Source organism: Acartia tonsa, chromosome 7, assembly GCF_053477335.1.
Source record: "Acartia tonsa isolate MP-2025a chromosome 7, ASM5347733v1, whole genome shotgun sequence".
In the NCBI taxonomy this organism is placed as follows: domain Eukaryota; kingdom Metazoa; phylum Arthropoda; class Copepoda; order Calanoida; family Acartiidae; genus Acartia; species Acartia tonsa.
Genome location: NC_137266.1, coordinates 13215987 through 13237149, shown reverse-complemented (window position 1 = coordinate 13237149; position 21163 = coordinate 13215987). Strand labels below are relative to the sequence as shown.

Here is a 21163-nt window from a genome sequence, read left to right as displayed (position 1 = left end):
CAATTATGGAATGCTACTTCCCTAGTTATTTTACGCATTGTCTTGCATTATTTCTTGATAATTACTACAATGATGGTAAACCAGATTTTATTTTTTTGAAAGAAAACTTTTATCTGTTCAATATACATTTTCCAGTATATCAAAATGATGAATATATTCAAATTAGTATTTTAACACTTATAGCAAAAGACAGATCATTAAAAATAAGCAAGGATGAACAAATATTGAAATTCAGCGATTTTAATTGTTTTGCTCAGACAATGTTTATTGCTCAATTTGCTTCTAAAATTCTCAATAACACTAGAATTAATAGTAACTTAATTGATAAATTTATTGATTATTTGATGCTCAGTAAAAATAATGTCCACTTATTTCGCATTAGTTAGATATTATAATTTACAATATTGTATTATCATAACATGATAATTATACCAAATATTAAATGTGTTTAATTTGTTTCATTGAAATAAATTTTAAAACAACAACAGAAAAAAACTTTTTTTTGTAATTTTATGTAATTAATTTAATGTAAACTTTTAAGGACCCTCGAGAATAATAATCACAAAAGTTATGCATAGTCAAGGAAAAATAACGACATGAAAAGAAAAACTAATTTATATTTTGTATACTTTATTATGAAGTGAATTCAAAAGAACAAAATAATTACATTCGGGTATTTGACTAATAAAACTAAATTAATCATTGGATTTTCATTTTAATTTTCGTGGAGCAATCTATAATACAAAGTAGAACGATGTCTGTCCATCTGTCTGTCAGTCCGTCCGTCCCTTAAGATCTCGGTAACCACTGAACCGATCGGATTCTACTCTTCAGGGAATATACCTACTGGTCCTGTGGTGGTTTTAGGCTATTTTCTTGGGGGGTGGGACACCCCCAAACCCCACAAAAACAAAAATCCCCCCAATTTTTTTTTGTAGAAGATTTTGTAGAAGATTTCATTGATAAATGAAGCATTAGACAACTGATTGTTTTCATCTGGTAGATCTAAATAGACAAGAACAAATTTGTCCATAAGTAACAATGTGCAAATCGTAGATGTAGTAATTATATCTATAATACGAAGTAGAACGATGTCTGTCTGTCCGTTTAAAGCTTAAGATCTCGATAACCACTGAACCGATTGCATTCTACTGTTCAGGGTATAAACATATTGGTACTGTGTTGGTTTTAAGCTAATTTCTTGGGGGGTGGGACACCCCCAACCTCCCAAAAAATGAAATTCCCCCCCCCCCCAAAAAAAAAAAATTGTTTTTACTTTTAATTTTTTTTAAAACTAGCGGCTTCGCCCCTAGCCTCTAGGGGCTTTGCCCCAAGAGATGACAACAAAAAAAATTCAAAACAAAAAAATAAAAAGAACTAAAGAAATCTTCTACAAAAGAAATTTTCTACAAAAGAATTCTTCTCTTCTACAAAAAAAAAATAAATAAAATGGGGGGGATTTTTTTGTTTTATGGGGGGTTGGGGATGTCCCACTCCCCGAGAAAATAGCTTAAAACCACCACAGGACCAATATGTATATACCCTGAAGAGTAGAAGAGTAGAATCCGATCGGTTTATAGGTTACCGAGATCTTAAGCTTCAGACGGACGGACGGACAGACGGACAGACGGACAGACATCAATCTACTTTGTATTATAGATTACCTCTTGGAGCAAAGCCCCTAGAGGCTAGGGGCGAACCCGCTATTAATATTGTATAGTTAGTGAAAACGTGATACAAAAATTTAAAAAAAAAATAGAGGGGGCACGAGCTATATGTAACTCTACTAATAGGGTTCAGACCCTGTCCCGATTTTGAATTGGGTATTTGAGATCAGCTAATAGCGTAGGAAACGTGAACACAACTGAGTCCCTGTCATATAATACAACATGGCGGTCCGTATGGACATCCCCGAAGTGTATAGTAGCTGCACTGCAAATATGAGGAAGTATAGAAACTAATTCTGTTATCCTAATTCCAAAACTGACCACAGAGTAATCTAATAATATAATTGATTTTCTTCTATTTCAATACGAATTATCCGGATCATTGAAAGAATACGAAGTAACGGGTTTCGTCGTATTTTCACAGTAGCCTTTGATAGGTTATATTTTAGGTTAGGTTAGGTAAATATTAATTAGTGCCCCTAAGGGTTAGGAATATGAGAAAAGCTAAATAGTATGAAAATGCAATATAACCCGCTACTTCGTTTTTTTTTCCATGATCCGAATTTACTTGTAAAGGAAAAACAAGTTTATCTCTTCCTCTGATTGGCTTATAAAAGATTTACTTTAACTAAAGCTTAATACACTGTGTATTCTAGAGAGAAATAGACAATTAGTGAATTATAAAGACAGACAGACAAAGTACATTGTAGTTAGTAATTTTACAGACCGATTTCCTAATTTTTGCACATTTTTTTTTATAAATATGAACTATAAAATATCTTCGAAACTTATAAATATCGGAAAAATTTCTTTAACAAAATATGCAAATGTTTGATGAAAATATCAATTTATATTGTATTTTTCTGTTTTAATACTGTATTTTAAAATTAATGCTCTTGCAAAACTTATTATTTGCATTATTTACACTTATAAGGCTACTTCTTTAATTACTTAGTGTCAACTTAGAAAAATTATTCCCATAACAAAGAAATTAAAATGTTAATATTTAAACCATGGTTGCTTTATTCTTCAGTTAATATAGATACTGGTTCTGCGGTGGTTTTAGGCTATTGTCTTTGGGGATGGGAGAAAATTACAGAATTACACCCCAATTTTTCTTTATTTCTCCTTCTGTAAAAATAACAACAACTGGGTATCTTGTTGTGAAAATTTCCTTGATTTCTCAAAACTGAGAGACTAGAGGCGAAGCAGCCGCTAATATTTGTTTCGCATATTAGAAACCTAGCGCAGGTCCAACTTGTTAATTAAATTAAATTAGATAATACCTAGCTTGATTACATGACCATTTTCTATAAATTCGTGATAGTTTACAGTAATAAGTTTTGTTTATGAACCTAGACATTCTTCTTAATCTTCTTCTTGATGCTGGATATGGTAATTGGAGTCATCATTTTTAACATCTTTAGTATTAGGCGGTATGGCACTTCATGTCTGTCTGTCCGTCCGTCTGGTGACTACTTAACCGTTGGATTCTATTCTTCAGGGGAATATCTATAGCAGTGGTTCTAAGCTTTTTGGGGGCGTTTTGTAATTTTTAAAATTGACATTTTTATGTAGTAAAAGTAGGTATTTAAAAAAATAATACTTAAATTATAACACACAGAACAAAAAAAAGTCCTTCCCATCGCGAAGCCCCAAAAGGTTAGGGGCGAAGTCGCTAGTGTATACTGTATACATATATAAATGAAAAGCTATCATATATCAAAAGTAACTCCTTGATTCATGCATGAAATTAAATCTGATTTAAATATGCAGAATTGACATTGAAATAAGTTTAATGTTCAAGTTAAAAGGACAATGTGACTGGAGCAAACAAACAAACCTACCTACCACTATGGCATGTAACAATATCCTTTCTCATAGTTGTCAACATATTTATTCCAAAGCCGAATTTGGCGCTTTCCATCAAGGTGCCTTGTTGAGCATATAATCCCATCCCACCTCTTTTTTTAATAAATTAAGTTTGCTTGTTTATTGCATTGAGTCAAGTTAGGTTAGGTTAGATCACATTGGGTACTGGGAAGCCCTGCAGTACAATAAAGAAATAGGTCCCGCAGGGTTAGGGCCCAAAGGGGTTAGTCAATGCATAGAAATAAATTACCACCTTTTGTTGGAGGTTTTCAGTGCTCGACAATACATTGAAGGAAAGCATCACTAATTTATTTTTCAAAGTGCTATAAATATATTCCATAGGTTTTTCACTACTATTTTGTCTAAGAAGCATTGTATAAATATTAGAATTATGAACACAAACAATTTATAGTAAAGATAGATGTATTGAAGATATAATCTAATAATGTTGTTAGCTAAGAATCTAAACAATATAATCAAAGACGAACACTTTTAGCAGAGAGGGGTGGGAGGGGACATAGCGCTGTTTATAACATTAGTCACCAAAGTTTATAATAACGTTTTCTTATTCTTTGGCTTAACAACCTATGGGACATTTATTGAATTTGATTGGTTGGTTCATTAGGTTGAGTGTCTAAACGTTTAAACAACTAAGTGTAATCTACATATAGGTTAATTTAGTATATCTTCATTGGATATGTACATCAATTTATCGGCCTTTGTCTTATAGAAATGCTACGTTTAAATGAAGACGAAGAAAGTAAATAAAAGTAAGTAAAAAATCAGCATGTTACGTCATAAAAACGAGGGATTATCCATCTCTTTTTTAGAGGTTTTCTTTCCCACTTCTCCTCTCATCATCCCTCATTTTTATGACGTCATTGAGGGACTTTCTTCGTCTTCGTTTAAAAGAATGAGATAAAAATAAAATGTCAAAGACAAAGGCAATAGACAGCATAATGTTTGTATTTGTTCTGACAACCCCAAAACACACACACACAAATAAACACACACACTAACACACACATACATACACACATGCATTTAGTGCAACATAAATGGGTGTCCCGTGAGAAAGGGGCAGGCGAATGGTTACATGATCAATGAACAAAACAAATTGGGGGAGAGTGGGGGGGAGGGAAGTATTACCTGAGTATTTAAAAGAGAGAGCAGAGAATGGGGAGAGAGGGGGGGGGATGAAGAGTGTGTAAGGGCGTAACGGAGAATCTCTCGGATTTTGGTAGTATTTCTCTGACTTCTTTAAGAGAAGGAAGACGCACAATATTTTTTGTTGAAAATATACCAAAAAACCTATATAACTCATATTTATGAAAACCGCAGTGAAGTTAAATTCTATAACATAAACATTATTTTTAAAAGACTTTGAAATCAATTATTGAAGAAAAACGCCACTTTTTAAAATGCAATAAGAAATATGGTGCTTGTTTAAATTGTTTATCTCTTAAGATTAAATTAAGATTGTTAAAGGCTTTGATAATGTCAAAGTGCTCTTAATTGGCATTTGCATATTTTTTACTTTTCGTTAATTTTTTTTAATGAGTTTGGATTTTTTTTATAACTTTGACGGATTTTTTGCAGAAAAAAAATGACATTGAATTTTTGGTTCTTTTTCTACCTGGTTTGTTGTGTGAGTAGGTAAATTTTATGTTATATAAACAAAGTAATTTGGGGACAGCGGAAAGTGTCATATGTGACGTCATAAAAATACGTCTCTTTTTAAGGGGAATCCTTTCCCACTTCTTCTCTCACCCTTGCCTTTTAGACGTATATATATGACGTCACACATGGCACTTTCCAGTGTATGGTATTTTTGTAGTTTTATGACTAAATCAATCCAAAAGCTCAACGTTAAAATTATTATCGTTATGACAGTCAAGACAAGAATTACTAAATAATAATCCTTCCTTTTCTTTCCACTTCATGATATTCGACAAAGCAAAGAGCTCTAGGTTAAAATAAATTTAGAATCAGTAAAATTAGAAAATATTTTTTAAAACTTTTTGTTACGACTGTAGTAAAAAAATAAGATCATTACCTATACTCCAAAAAAGCTTCATAGCTTTAACTTTTTAAATATTTTATGAATGGTTTAATTTTTTGTACATGTAATTGAATTAAGCTAAACTACCATTTGTGATTAAAACTTTATTCCCTAAACGCTCCACGCTTTCAACAGGAAACATAAAAATAAAATAATTTCATATTTCTATAATTGAGTTCTTTTGAACTCGAAATTGTATTTTCATTTTTCTCTTCAACAAATCAAATTTTGTTGAACAAAATAAAATTGCATTTAATCCTTTCTTTTAAAAATAGCGAAGCTTTTCTATAATCATTTCATGTACGTCGGTGGCATTAACATCTTATGTAGTATTATACTAACTCGGCATGAATATATGTTTTTTGTTTTATCGCATCGTATTATAGACAGCTTTCCGTGGATATTATAACGAAAAAGTTTAACCATTTTTGTTATTTATTATAGGCGTGAAAATTAAGATTTTTTATTCCTTGAAAAATGGCTATTATACGATGCTATAATGATTTTTCAGTTTGGCTAAGAACCGGTCATAATTCAACGTATTTTAATCGGGTTCTAAGCCCTACTGCAAAAAAGGTTCCTACAATAAATCTTGCATTTCTTGGTACAGAAATATATCATTGATATTTTCGGCTTCGTTTTTTTATGGATGTTGTCATCCTTGATTTTCTGTCAATAATAATATAGGCACGTAAATATATTGATAGAGATGATAAAATTATTGTAAAACAAAGATGACAACATCCATAAAAGCGAAGCTCTGAAACGGTATGACAGGCGAACATTAACTCTTGTAGAGTGTCAGAACTGAATATACAATATATGAATATATTTATAGTTTTGACAAAATTTGTTGCAAATCTTCTTAAATACAGAATTCTGTTTAAGGACATACTGACATTTTTAGACATAAATAGAGATGCTTTGCTAATAATATTGTAATAGGAATTAGTACACCAAAAATAAGATCAATTGGATGATTATATCACATAAAAACTGTTGTTAAAAAAGTTAAAAATCACCATGTTAAAAATGGATGTACGGACATTCTTGTAGAGATTATACAGTTGTTACGCTTTCTAAGTCGTTTGAAATCGATAGGACAGTTCAAACTTAATTAACGAAAAAAGCTATCCGTTACGTAAAGAAAAACGGACAAATGGACGTACGGACCGACCATAATTATAGTAAAGCTTCGCTTTTAACACGGATGTCTTTAACACTCATAAATAGCGAAGCTTTAGAATCAGAAGGAAGTATAAACGAACGATAACTCTTGAAGAGTGGTAATATTTTAAAAGCAATAGATTAATTTGTCTAATAAGTCGAAACCAAATTTTTCATTAATTTTGTGCAAAATTGTGTAATTATAGAATACATTAAAAGGACATACTTTCATTTTTAGAACTTGATTATTGAGATGCCTCGCTCATAATATTGTATGTCCTAGTAATCATTATTCCAAAAATCAGATGAATAGGTTAATTAAATTAAATCAAAAAAGTAAAAAAATCACTTACAGTTAAAAGTACAAATTAAACTTTACAAAGTGTTTAAAAAATCAGCCATGTGACGTCGTAAAAAAGGGCCTAATTAACCAATTGCACCAAAATACAGTTAAGGCCTATATTTAAATGTTAATAAGCTCAAGGCGAAGCTAAAACATTCTAAGCTATGTGGTGCCAACTCGGCGCTTACTTAAACACATGACATTTATAAAGGTATAGCATCTTATCATGGATATAGTTACCCTTGTTTGAATTGTACCTTTTCCATCTTAAATCTTAAGCCAAATAGCAAACATCGCTGGCACAAGTTTTACAAAGTTAAATTTGTTTATATTTTCTTTTCAAATTTTCTTGGAGTTGTCAAGATGCAAGTTAGTTCTATTTTCAACAGCTTAGCAAAAATGTCAACTGTTTTAATTATTCAAATGCTTCCTTACTAGTTTTAAAAGAAGAAACAAGAACGACAATTTAACAATATACAATTAATCGAGGCTGAAAAAAATCAGACATACGTTTACTTTTTTCCCTAAATTATCCTATTTAAAATTATGTGTAGTACTATAGCTTTAATTTTTAATAATGTAAAATGTATATTCTACCCGTTTAGTTAGCAGTTATAACATATGGACTAATTGTAATATTATTTCTACACTGTAAGAATAGTTAAATTCGTTGTTTTACAAGGATAACAACACCCATAAAAGTGAAGCTTAAATTCCTGTAGAGTGTCAGAACTTAATAAGCAAATATAAATATATAAGTTTTGACAATATTGCACGTAAATTTGTTGCAAAACTGTTTAATACAGGATACTGTTTAAAGGGCGTACTTACATCTTTTGGACTTGATTAAAGAGATGCTTCGTTATACAAATGTAGGTAAAAAATCAACATGGTTGACATTCTAGTAACAATTATAGAGTTGCTACGCTTTCTTTATCATACCTAACTGTTAAAGGAATCAGCATGCAAAGTTTGAAATCGATATTAAGGTTCCTAGCTAAACCTGGTTAATAAGATTGAAAATCTAAGAACAACTTTAATTTCCGAAACGGGCATTGTTAAAATTCAAATATCTACGTGTAAAATGATAAAATGTTTTGCTTTTGGTTTTTGTCAAGAGTATGGGGTATAATGTATCTGTAGAATTTTTTACCCTTTTTTTCTACTAGCGACAACGCCCCTACTGTAAGGAAAAAAGGGGGGCAAGGCGAATCTTACTATAATGGGTATGAGGTATTTCTTCCGTACATTCTAATTTTTGTCTGAAACTTCTTGACACTCAAATAGATTAATTTATTAAACAACACATCAAAATTCAATGAAAGTCCGCAAGGTTGCTAAGCTAACAAATAAGAAAACGTTATTATAAAACTTTGGAGACTAGTGTAATAAAACAGCCCAATGTCACCTTTCACCCTGGGCTGTATCTCATAAATCCGATGTACTGAATTTTAGTTTCCGAAAGTGTACCTACCATCCGCGTTCTATCTCAATATTTACTACTAGCTAAAAAAGCTTCAAACTTCCCCCCCCCCAAAAAAAAAAAAAAAATAATTTAAAATTAAAATTTTGAATGTTTAATGCATAAATCGTTTATACATTATATCGCTTTTATCTTTGAACGGAGTCGCTAAAAATAGCGTTAGCAATAACTGAGTTATCTGCTGTACAACTTATGAAATTAATGAAGAAATAGTCAATCTATTTTCAGCACATCTTAAATCCATGGTTGATGTTTGTTAATAAAAGTAAAAAACATGTTTACACTCCATAACATATTTATATATCAACTATGTATAACCAGGATAAGGACAAACAAACATTGAGAGCCAATTATAGAAAAGCAATGGTTTTAATATTTAAACCATTATAAAGATAACCGCTGGACCGATTTGTTTCTCCTTTACAGCAACGGCTTTTACAGGTCCAAGAAAAGTTTATAACTATTTTGTGAGATTTCACCATTCCAGGAGAAACCGTCCTGGAAAAATATCCCCACATGTTTTTTTTTGTTTGGAGGCGTCGCCGCTAGTAAAATAGATATTGGTTCAATTATAGTTAAAATAGTTTCCTCGCCCTTAACCTCTTTGGGTAGTGTGGTGCTATAAGGAAGCAAAAACTTCTTCAAGACAATTATAAAGCTTCTCTTAAGAGATCAAGACCTTCAGCAACATTAAAATATACTAAACTTGATATTAGTACTGTTCAAAGTACAAGATTTCGAAATACTTATCTTTAAAGTTCATTAATCAATAATTATACCAAATGTTACTGGAATAACCGATTAAAATTGTATCAAAAGGTTGCATTAGTTCTAAAATAAGAGTAAATTTTATAGTAAACTTATGGCCTATATAACATACATTTACATATATTAGATTGTTTTTCGGGAAAATTGTGAATATCCTAGAAAATAAATAGAATCTGGCTTACCATAAATGTATAAACCTGCATGATAAATAAAATAAATAAACATAAACAAGGATGAAATGAATGCTAAGTAGCACACCAAAGCAATATTTATTTACTCAACTTATTATTGTATATTTGTCTCTTTGTGATTTATGGTTGTTGTATAAAAAATACATTTAAGGTTTTTAAGGATTTCTCTATGCAGTAGGCGTCTACTATAGTACTTAATAACTTTATTTGTCCGTTTAGCCGTCTCTACAGCGATAAAAGTAAATAATCCTTATACTAAAGTAACAGGATGTTTGTCTGTCTGTGTGTCTGTACCGAAGTATCTCGCTAACAGCTGAACCGATCGGATTCTCCTTAACAGGGTAGCTTCTCATAAGTCCCGGGAAGGTTTATAACTATTTTCTTGGGGGGTGGGACACCCCCAACCCCCCCAAAAATAAAATATTTTTTACGTTTTTTAACTTAAATTGAAAATAATGGAGGGGGGGGGGGACCCCCCCCAAAAAAAAAAAAAATTTCCACCCCCTAGATATTTTTTTTTTAAATTTAAAATCTAAAATAAGAAATTGGGTTATCAAATTCGACTCCCCCCTCCTCAAGTGCCCCTAGAGGCCCCTAGGGGGCGTAGCCGCTAGTAATTAAATAAAATAGCTGATTACTTCATGAATAATCATTATATATTTAATCCATTTCTTGTTAATATTCTACTAGCCATAGTGCTTCAACTTTATGTCTTACACTAGTTTTGATGTTCTGAATGCTTGTTTGATTTCAATACTTCTATGCTTTTTACCAAAAAGAAGTTAAATCAAATATTTTATTTCAGATGCGAGTTGACCGCTGAGAAACCAGCCGCGGACGCCGCTACACAAGTTTTCTACTCGCAGTTCGGACAAATTGACAACTCTATTACCACAGGAACTAAACATATACCAATACAATAACATAGCTGTTATATCGGTACACCGACAAACCTCGTTCAGGGACAAAGGTCCTAAAGGGCACACGTTCTAAATTCAAATCTCTTAAGTAAAACTTGCTAATTATGCAATAAAAAAATCTTCCAAAATTTAAGAATAAAATCCACGATCTCTCTCTCTCTCTCTCTCTCTCTCTCTCTCTCTCTCTCTCTCTCTCTCTCTCTCTCTCTCTCTCTTCTCTCTCATTCTTTGTTATTTTATCCATCTTCTCTTTCCCTTATCAACCAACTATTTTCCATTTTTAATGATAAGCTTGCGACACTTATGGACAAAATTGTCTTTGTTTTTTTTAGCTATTCAAGCTCATCTCATTGCATGTAAAACTAAAGCTTATTATAAAGTTAAATAGTAAACATAATGTGTAGCAGTATTTTTCATATAATAATAATGAAAAAGTAATGTAAAATATACCAAATTATACTTACTTTCAAAGGCAGGGTAAGATATTCAGTATTGTACTGCATTAAAACTATGCATTATTCTTATCCTATAATATAAAGTAGTAAGGTTTTTCTGTCTGTAGGTTAAGATTTCGATAACTACTGAATCGAATGGGCTCTCCATTGTATGGAAGTTTTTTATAGGTCCCTGAAAGGTTTAGGCTTTTTTCTCATACTTTCCTTACTCCTTCGAATACAGAGCTTCTAGATGCTAGGTGCGCAGTATGCGCTAGTATTATAAATAACGCAGCAATAGACAAGGTCTGCTCTAAAGAAAATATCAAAGTATTCTACAGAGTTATTGGGGAAAATATCTTTTTTTAAATCTTACTGTATGCAATAAATTTACACCGATTTTCACATGTAAAGTTGCATGCACTATTAGTCAAACATTACATTATTACAATTTATGAATATTTATCAGAATTCCATTTGATATTACAAACCACCACCAAATTACTATTGTAAATGAAATGAAAAAGTTGGGTAATAATGTGTCTGCTTTTACTCAGGGTGTCAGGGACAAGTAAATCAATAGGAAAATATTTTCCCAGTTTGGCTTCGAAACCGATAACTATCTGTTTGATTTGAACCGGTTCGCAGCAATACTGACATGTTTATCATCGAATTACAGATAATTTTTCACACATGTTAAGATAACAATCATAAATTTTATACCAGTTTTTTTAGCCTGGGCCTTTGGCCTATCAGGGTTGGCAAATCTGGCTTTAACCTTAAAATTGTTCTGTTTATTGTCCGGGGAAAGCTGTCTATAATACAATGCGATATATAACTATTACTCCCTCCAATTTATTTAGCCTAAGATAAGCTTTAGAGAACGGTTTATACCAAGAGCTCGAACCTATCACCTTCCCGATAGCTATCGGAATCGCTACGTGTTACGCCACAGTCTCGGTTTAATAAAGGCATAATTTTATATATAAGAATTATGAGATTTTTCTTACGCCTTTTCTCCCTGGGTTTTACTTGCTCAAAATATTCAAACTTTTTCCATAAAACTAGGCAAAACTAAAAACTGTATAAAAGTTTGAATACTCTGTGTGTTGTATGTGTCTGCCTTAATTTTTATGTGTGCAACAACCAGGGTGGGAGGGAGGGGGCATTGGACAATAAATTACAATGGTAAAACGTCGGTTTAAAAACTTTGGGTACATTTGTTAAATAAATAAATGTATGAATAATGTATATCTTACATTAATGTTATATCCTTATTGTTTTTGTTCAAAGGGGTGACTTTGTTTATTATTAATAGGCGGTTACATTTTTTGTTCTATCCATTAGTACTAGTTTGTTACTCTTGCTATTGAAAAGATCTTTTACTTTTTTAGAATAATCTTCCCTCATACATGATGAGTGTAAAATTTGCTCATGTGTACAAATTAAACTCAACACGTAGCGCATCCGCTCGTCGTCGGGAAGGTGATAGGTTCGAATCTCGGTCCGACACCGCGTCATAATTAGAGACGTTAAAAATGGTTCCTACTGCTGCTATGTCAGGTGCGCGACATAAATAGTTAGAGTGGGGGGAATGCCTTGGCCCAAAACAGGCGCAACTCACTACCATGCACAGTTAGGACTTCTCAGACAAAGGTCGTGCAATCAAAGGGTTGGTTGTCTGATATGGCAAATGGACGCTTTACACCGCAATCATAGGGCTTAGGGCTGACAACCCTATCCCATATCCATATAAAGCCACATTGTTACAGAAACACTGACAAATTGTCAGCGGCCTATGCTCCCCCTGTGGAATGAAAAGGGCTTGTTACTGTTTTTTTTTTTTTAAATTAAAGGGAGATTCTTTGCCTTCATAGATCTGGCATTTAATGATGTTTTATCAAACTGGCTATAACGGGTGCGAATAATTACTTTCCAATAAATGTATAATTATAGATGCATAACCCAGATAACTGCCTGGTTCAAGTGGTTGGGACCTTTATCGTCTGCTATGAAATTACTGTTTGATCTTTTGTAACGACTTTGCTGTGTTAATTTTTTTTAGTCGCTATTGGCTTATTGAAAGTCGGCCCAGAGTCCCATCCCATGGACATACAGTTACTCAACTCCTGCCCCCTCTACTCTTTTAATTTAATGTCTCTCCCACCTTAGAATAAACTGTATAAAAATTTAGGAGGGGGTTAACAATTTACCAGGGGCCATACATAAACCTTCCCCCAACATTGATTTGAAAAAAAACTTATCCAGAATTTAAAATACAAAATTCCTTCAAAGGACATTTTTTTGGTACAGTAGTTCTATTTTTGTAAACTTTAAAGTTAAGCTGTGCAACTGTTTATTTATCTTATTCTGTTTATAATGTTTCATTTTGTAGGATTAGGGACTTTACTTTAAAAGACAAATATTCATTCATTAAAAGAGCTTGTACTTTATTTTAAAAGTACAATTTTACATTAACAAGTGGATGGGGGATCTTCCCATAAAATGTAGCACTTTTGAAAATTTTTGCTGAAGAGAGTAAGGAATAAGAACCTAAGAATAAATTGAAGCTTTCCCAAATGTAAGCAATTAGAAAACACATCAATATTGTATGGCATATATCCTATAAAAAAATAATACAAATAGAGAAGAAAAAAAACTACCAGCAAAAAAGTGTAATGCTTATGCCTTGGGTAGCCCTATGATGGGCATAGGCTACGGACAAGGTCTCTCCAATTCTTCTTTTCCTTTGCTAAGGCAACAGCATCACTCCATTCCATCTTCAAATCAATCATCTCTTTCTCCAACTCTCTCCTCCAGGTGTTCCTTGGCCTTCCTGGTTTCCTTTTCCCCTGGTGGGGATTAAAGTGTAAGGCCTGCCTAGTAATATCTTGGGGACTTTTTCTTAGGGTATGTCCTAACCATCTCCATTTTCTTTGCTTTATCACTGATCTTATATCTTTCATGTCACTTCTCAGAAGCAAATCTTTATTTGATATGATATTAGGCCAGAAGATTTTATGAATCCTTCTCAGGCATTTGTTGATGAAAGTCTGGAGCTTAGTCTCATGGGTTTTATTTAGAAACCATGTTTCAGCTCCATAGAGCAGAACAGACATGACATTTGAGTTAAAAAGTCTTAACTTTGTGCGAACAGAGATGGTTCTTGAGTTCCAGATATTGTTTAGGCAAGCAAAAGCTGATCTAGCTTTACATATTCTAGCCTTAACATCTGCATTTGTTCCACCATATTCATCAATTTTACTGCCTAAGTATTCAAATGTGCTAACATCTTCCAAATTAATGTCGCCAATCTTTATTGGTTCTTGAGATGTGGCATTTATTCTAAGGATTTTAGTTTTGGGAACATTTATATTTAATCCAATTTTCTTGGAAGTTTCTGCAATCCTATTCGTCTTTCTCTGCATTTGATGTCTGGTTGTAGAGAGTAAACCAATATCATCTGCATAGTCCAGATCATTAAGATGATCAGTAACGGTCCACTGAATACCATCTCTTGCTTCACACTGTCTCATGATCCAGTCTATAGCAAGGAGAAAGAGAAAAGGGGAAAGGAGACATCCTTGTCTGACCCCAGTTTTAATAACAAACAGATCAGACAGTTTCCCCTTGAACATCACTTTACCACCACCATCTTCGTACATAGATTTGATAATGTTGATGATCTTGATTGGGATGCCATAGTGTCTCAAGATCTTCCACAGTGATGTTCTGTCCAGTGAGTCAAATGCTTTTTTGTAATCTATAAAGTTTACAAAAAGCTGAGAGTTCCATTCCTTAGATTGTTCTATTATTATTCTAAGTGTTGTAATTTGATCAATTGTTGATCTATTTGATCTAAAACCAGCTTGATTTGGTCTAAGCTTTTCATCAACTTTAGTTTTGATCCTGCTTAGAATAATTCTGCTTAGAATTTTGCCGGGAACTGATAAAAGCATGATTCCTCTATGATTTCCACATTGAGTCAAATCTCCTTTTTTTGGTAAAATGGTGATGTGACCATTTTTCCAGTCCTCGGGACAAATCTCATTATTCCAGATTTTGTGTATGAGGGGTAAAAAGGACTTGGCTGAGAGTTCTATGTCGGCTTTTAATACTTCAGCAGGAATATTGTCAGGACCAGCAGCTTTGTTATTCTTGAGAGTCTTTAACGCTTCCTTGATTTCTTGCAGGCTAGGGGGCTCAGTGAGAATATCAAGTGTATCTTCAGAAGGTGGGATATCAACTTCTTCTTCAGAAGAGGGTACATTTAGGATATCATTGAAATGTTCAGCCCATCTGTTCAGATTATCTTCATCAGTTTTCAACAGATTACCTTGTTTGTCTCTGATGTGTGAACTAGATTTGTTAAATTTACCAGTCAGTTTTCTGGTGATATCATAGACCTCTTTCATCCTATTTTGTCTTGCAGCATTCTCAGCTTTTGTTGCAAGTTCTTCAGTGTAGGATCTTTTATCTCTTTGAGCGCTCTTTTTTATGGCCTTGCTAAGTCTATTGTAAGAAGCTTTGTCAGCCTCATTTTCTGTATCAAGGACTTTTTTTCTCAACTCTTGTCTTTCGTTCATAAGGTTGATGGTATTTTGAGAAATCCATGGTTGCTTTTCATTTTTCTTGAAACCTAGATATTCTTTACTGACTTCATTATAGACAGTTTTGATTTCTTCCCAGGATTCTTCAACAGTATCATCTTCAGTGGGTGTCAAGGCCTCAAAACGATTATGAAGGTTAAGCTTAAAGGTATTTAGCTTGTCTTGATCTTGAAGAGCACTTATGTTGTATTTAATCCTTGGGTTTTGGGCTGATTGTTGTTTTTTAAGTTTTAGCTTAACAATGGAAGAGAGTAGAAAATGATCCGAGCTTACATCTGCACCTCTTTGTACTTTTACATCAAGAAGGGATCTTCTGAACTTCTTGGAGATGCATATATGATCAATCTGGTTTAAAGTAGCTTGATCTGGTGATTTCCACGTGGCTGTATGAATCTTCTTGTGAGGGAAAAGGGTTCCACCTATCACCAACTTATGCTCTGTACAAAAACTTACAAGTCTGTCTCCATTATCATTCATGGAACCAAGTCCATGTCTACCCATAACTTCCTCCATGTTTTCATTGTTATCACCAACTTTGGCATTGAGATCACCGATGAGCATGGTAATGTCCTTCTCTTTTTGACCATCCCTGTAAACTTTGTCAAGTTGGTCATAGAAGTTGTTCTTGACATCATCATCTTTATCCTCAGTTGGGGCATAGACTAATATTAGCCGCAGATTTATCCTCTTGTTAGAGGTTTTAAAATAAGCTTCCATTATTCTTGGGCCATGTGGTAGCCAACTTATCAGAGCCTTGGAGGCATCGGCTGTTAGGATAAGTGCTACTCCCTGGTGGTGACCTAGTGCCTCATCTTGTTGGCCAGAATATAGTATTCTCATGCCTGAGAGATGTTTGAAGTCACCACTTCCAGTCCATCGTGATTCAGTGATGCCTAGAACATCAATCTTGTACTTCGTCATTTCTCTAATAATGTTTTCTACTCTTCCTGCCTGGTACATTGTTTGTACGTTCCATGTGCAAATTTTGGTTGATCTACTAGAGTTGAGGAGCCTCGGTCTACCTGGTCTGCTAGCAGTTTGCCAGCCAGACGTCATATTGTTGTTGCCAACAGCCTCAGTCATTGGATCAGAAGAATTTCCCATACTTTCCTCTGTTACAAGGGTTGTATGAGGGGTACCTTGTTGTATTTCTGTAATAAAGTTTTTCTACGGGCAGAGTTATTAGCCCTGCGCCAACCTCCATTACTGTGGAGTTTCAGGGATGACTGTTAGACTGGAGCCTCATCACAAACCCGTCTGACATGGTAGGACCTTCTCAGCATGGCTCTGGAACTCATTGACCCTCGGGCAGGTGGAACTACGTGCAAGCCATCATCCATCTCCACCTAAAAAAGTGTAATGTTTGATAGTTAATGGCCGTGTACAGTATGGGCTTTGGTTTGATTAAAGTTTTCTTAAGTGACAAAAAAAATATTCTCTTTTTAAAAATTAATTTCATCTTTGCCGTTTGCATTTTATTTATATTTTTTCATGATAAATTTACTGTTATTTCTGAATTTATACTAGTTTATATATTAAAAATTTTAGGAGGGGAAAGAGAATGGTATTAAACCACTTAATTAGATAAATATCTACTGATTTCCCCCACTATAAGACTGGCTATTTGTCTGTATATATACTAAATACTAATAGCGTATTATAAGCTTATACATTATAGACTATGAGAATCCTACTGGAGATTATTAACATAATAGATATAAAAAAATATAGCAATAAGTCTTAATAGATAAAAATCAACCTTAAAAACCTTTTTTTATGTTAATATTTTTTAATTTTTAGCGGCTGTTTATCTAGCATTAGGGCTGGTCTTTATTAAGGGGTAATGAAAAAATATACAAAAAATATAATTTTAAACAAGGATGACAACATCCATAAAAGCGAAGCACTGAAATGGTAGGACAAACGGACATTAACATTAATGTTTATAAACATACTTACATTTTTAGAACTTGATTATAGAGTTGCTTCGCTTATAATATTAAACATAAAACATAAACATAAACATATTTATTTGGGCATAAAAATTAAACAAAAAAAAGTCATAAAATCAAAAAAAATATAATATACAATTAAAATTACTATAACAATAAACAACCTAAATCCTAATCAGTTCTGCCCGGGTAACCATGAATAGATCACTATGGATCTGTCTACTTTGCCCAAAATATATCAAACAATTGCTCTTTGTTGTCCCAGGAATCAATATACCAAAAATCAGATCAAACGGATAATTAGATCACATAAAAATTTGTTGTTAAAAAAGTAGAAAAATCAACATGTTTAAAATGGACGTCGGGACTTTCTGGTAATGATTATAGAGTTGGTACGCTTTCTAAATCGTACCTAACTACTACAAGAATCATCATGCAAAGTTTGAAATCGATAGGACAATTCTAACATGCATAAATTAACGACTAAAAGCTATCTATCTCGGACGGACGGACCGACCCTAATTTTAGAAAAGCTTCACTTTAAAACAATCACTATTTATCTGAAAGAACCAAAAGAACATTTTATACACTGCTAATATTTTGTCTATTTGAATTAAACAAAAATAAAAACAGTTGTATGACATCAAAAAAATAATAACTAAATTTTTGTTAATGATTACAAAATGTTACACTTAAAATGATTTACCTTATAGTTACAGGACTCGACATAGTATGAATCAGGGCTATCTACTATTTATTCAAACAAACTCCTTTGGGAATAGTCCCTTTCCTAACATCGCCCCATAAGGGGCGATTCGTCGTATTTTTAAAATGGCTTTTTACAGGTTATTTTATGTTAGGTTAGGTTATATTGGGTTAGGTTTTTGCTCTACAGGGTTAGGTAATTGGCCTCGCAGAATTGAAGCCCCACGCAGGGGCTAGAAATAGGAGAAAAGCTACTGTGAAAAATACGAAGAATCGCCCCATAAGGCGCGATGTTACGAAAGGGCTATACCCACTTCTTTTAATTTTATTTTATTTCTGATACTTTTTATAAATCTTTCTAATTATGCTAAGTCTATTGTCTATAAACCAAACAAACTTATCTCATTACTAAGAGAGATATAATATGCTTTATATGCTTGCTCAAAGAAAGGAATCAATAATGTACAAAAGAATAGAAGAAAGGACTCATAGAAGACAATATACTCCTTTTAATGGTTATAATTATCCTTTTTTATAAAAAAATACCTGTGGCTTCGCCCCTATCCTCTGAAGGACCAGTGCAGTGGCTGTATTACTAAAGAGTAGAGCCCAATCGGTTCAGTGATTACTGAGATCTTAAGCTTCAGACGGACAGACAGACAGACGGATGAACATTGCTCTACTTTGTACTATAGATAAGGATATAGGGTTTTAAAGACAGTAAATCACATAAGATATGTTTAACCTATAGGTTTGTTGAGATTATATTAATTTATTTATCAATAGAACCAATCTTATGTATAACTTGTTAATTACTTTCCATTAGTAGAGAGATAATTATTTCACTAACTCCCTCTGATAAGAAACTTTACGACACTCTAAACTTAGGTAGCAACAGGGTTATTCAATTCTTTAAGAGACCCTCTAAGAATATCTTAAAATTCATATTACATATGTCAAATAGATTTTCAAGCAGTTTATGATTTAAATGACAGACAAAACTTTTTAGTTATAGACTTAATACTTATTGATATGGGGAATATTCACAAAAAATCATAGAAGCAACCCTAAAATTATTTCCCCCTTAAAAGTAACATTTACATCAAACCTATAACGTAATCAAAGACCAAAGACTAGTCTCACTACTGTTAACTTAATACAAAGTCTGTCTGTCTGTCTGTCCGTCTGACGCTTAAGATCAGTTAAATTCTGAACCGTTTATGTTTAACTTAAAATAAATATAACCTATAAAAACCTAGTGGATCTGCGATGGTTTTAAGCTATTTTAAGAAACTATGCAGAGAGCGCAAAGTGGTATGCTTTTATTATGAATATTGATATGCATGGATTACTCTCCTGAGGTTAATAATTTAGTAATTTAGATAAAACTTTGTTGCAGGGAATTTAAAAGGTTGAAAAGTATCTCATCATAATCTCTAAGGAGCACTAATAATAAATGAATGAAATCATAACAAGGATGACAACATCCATTTTGAGAGAAGCAAAGAAAAAAAATAAAGTGATTTATAAAGCAGATGTTTAGTCGTCAATAAAAATGATTGATAGGCCAATTCTAACATTTATAAATTTACTTTTTAAGGATTATAAAATATTTTTGCTTTTAAAAATATTGTAAATTGTAATTATAACAACAAAGCTTAACCATATTTATTTATTTATCTCATTGTACTATAGACAGCTTTCCGCGGATATTCAAATAAAATATGATAAGATCAAATAGGGGGACAAAGTGACTCCAAAAATCATCAATGTGACGTCAAAAAAATGAGGGATTTTCCATCTTTTGTTTTAGTGGTCTTCTTTCCCACTTATTTCCCTCATTTTTATGACGTCACATGGCTGATTTTTGAGTCACTTTGTCCCCCTACTAAGATCAAAACCAGATTTGTTGGCCCTGAGGAGCCGAAGGCCCGGGCTAATAAAACTGTAATTGAATTTATGATTTTTATTTTAATATTCCTGGAAAATTATATGTTAATACTATGCTATACCTGATTTTTCAGTATGGCTGAAAACCCATTGCAATCTGTTTAGAAGACAAACTATGATATATGTGGTGCATTATTTGCCAAATGTACCACTTTTCTGCACTACCTCTCCGATTTTGTTAATACTCTATATTTTGGTCCGTTGGGTCATTCAAGGATGCTGGATGGCCAAAAAAAAGTTTCAGAGTCCCTGGATGTCTAGATATCTAGCTATCTATGAAGGTAGGTAACAAAAATGTAAAAAACACCCATTTTTTCACAATTTTAAAAATTAATTTTTTCATCAATCTTACATCCAATCTATACATTTTATACTCCAAAATGATCGTTTATTCATGTAAAAAGCGCACATAATGCTATTTTGGCCAAAACTCTAATTATACAGGGTGTCCAACAAAAAGTGTATTTTGGATATCTAGCGTAATACCCAAAATACCTGTCCGAAAAAAATCATTTTTTTTGGCTTAAATCCTGTGTTTTATCTGTGTGCATATGTGGTATATAACGGTTCGGACCACCCGGGACTATAAGGTTGTCAAATTTCACTTTGGGACACCCTGTAAATGTGATTTTTGCGTCTGTAGAGCTAAAACTTGGTCCAAATTGGCTATTTTTTTCAAATTACTCTAATATGTGTCTTAATATGTTTGGCCATAGTGTTTTCTGACCAGATCAATAATTTCATATTTTTTGGACACCCTGTATTTTCAAAAAAAGAGAAAAAATTTTTTTTGTTTTTTTTATAATTTTTTTTCTATTTTTAAGTTACTTAAAACTGTCATATAGAAACAGATTTTGACTAATAACAATAATATTTGCCTATTTTACAAATTTTTACACTTTTGGGACACCCTGTGCATGTTTTTGAAAAATTATGGTTTTTGCCCATTTTTTTGGGGAAGGAGTTGTTTTAGGGCCATAGACTATTTCTTCATTTTTGTAGAACTTTTCAAGACACATCATTTGTTATTTATGTAAAA

General features: G+C 32.8%; 1 protein-coding gene across 2 annotated transcripts in view; it reads left to right on the top strand.

Annotated features, from left to right (window-relative positions):
- Nucleotides 1–21163, top strand: part of LOC145324880 (locomotion-related protein Hikaru genki-like) — a 251714-nt gene that overhangs the window by 56379 nt on the left and 174172 nt on the right. Inside the window, exons 2-3 of one of the 2 annotated variants that reach the window (XM_080167590.1) lie at nucleotides 5141–5195; nucleotides 10359–10450. The exons of the other annotated variant lie outside the window; for it this stretch is intronic. Of the exons in view, the coding sequence (XP_080023716.1) occupies nucleotides 5146–5195; nucleotides 10359–10450 (142 nt within the window). The 5' untranslated portion in view covers nucleotides 5141–5145. The remainder of the gene's footprint in view (nucleotides 1–5140; nucleotides 5196–10358; nucleotides 10451–21163) is intronic. 2 annotated transcript variants of the gene reach the window in all.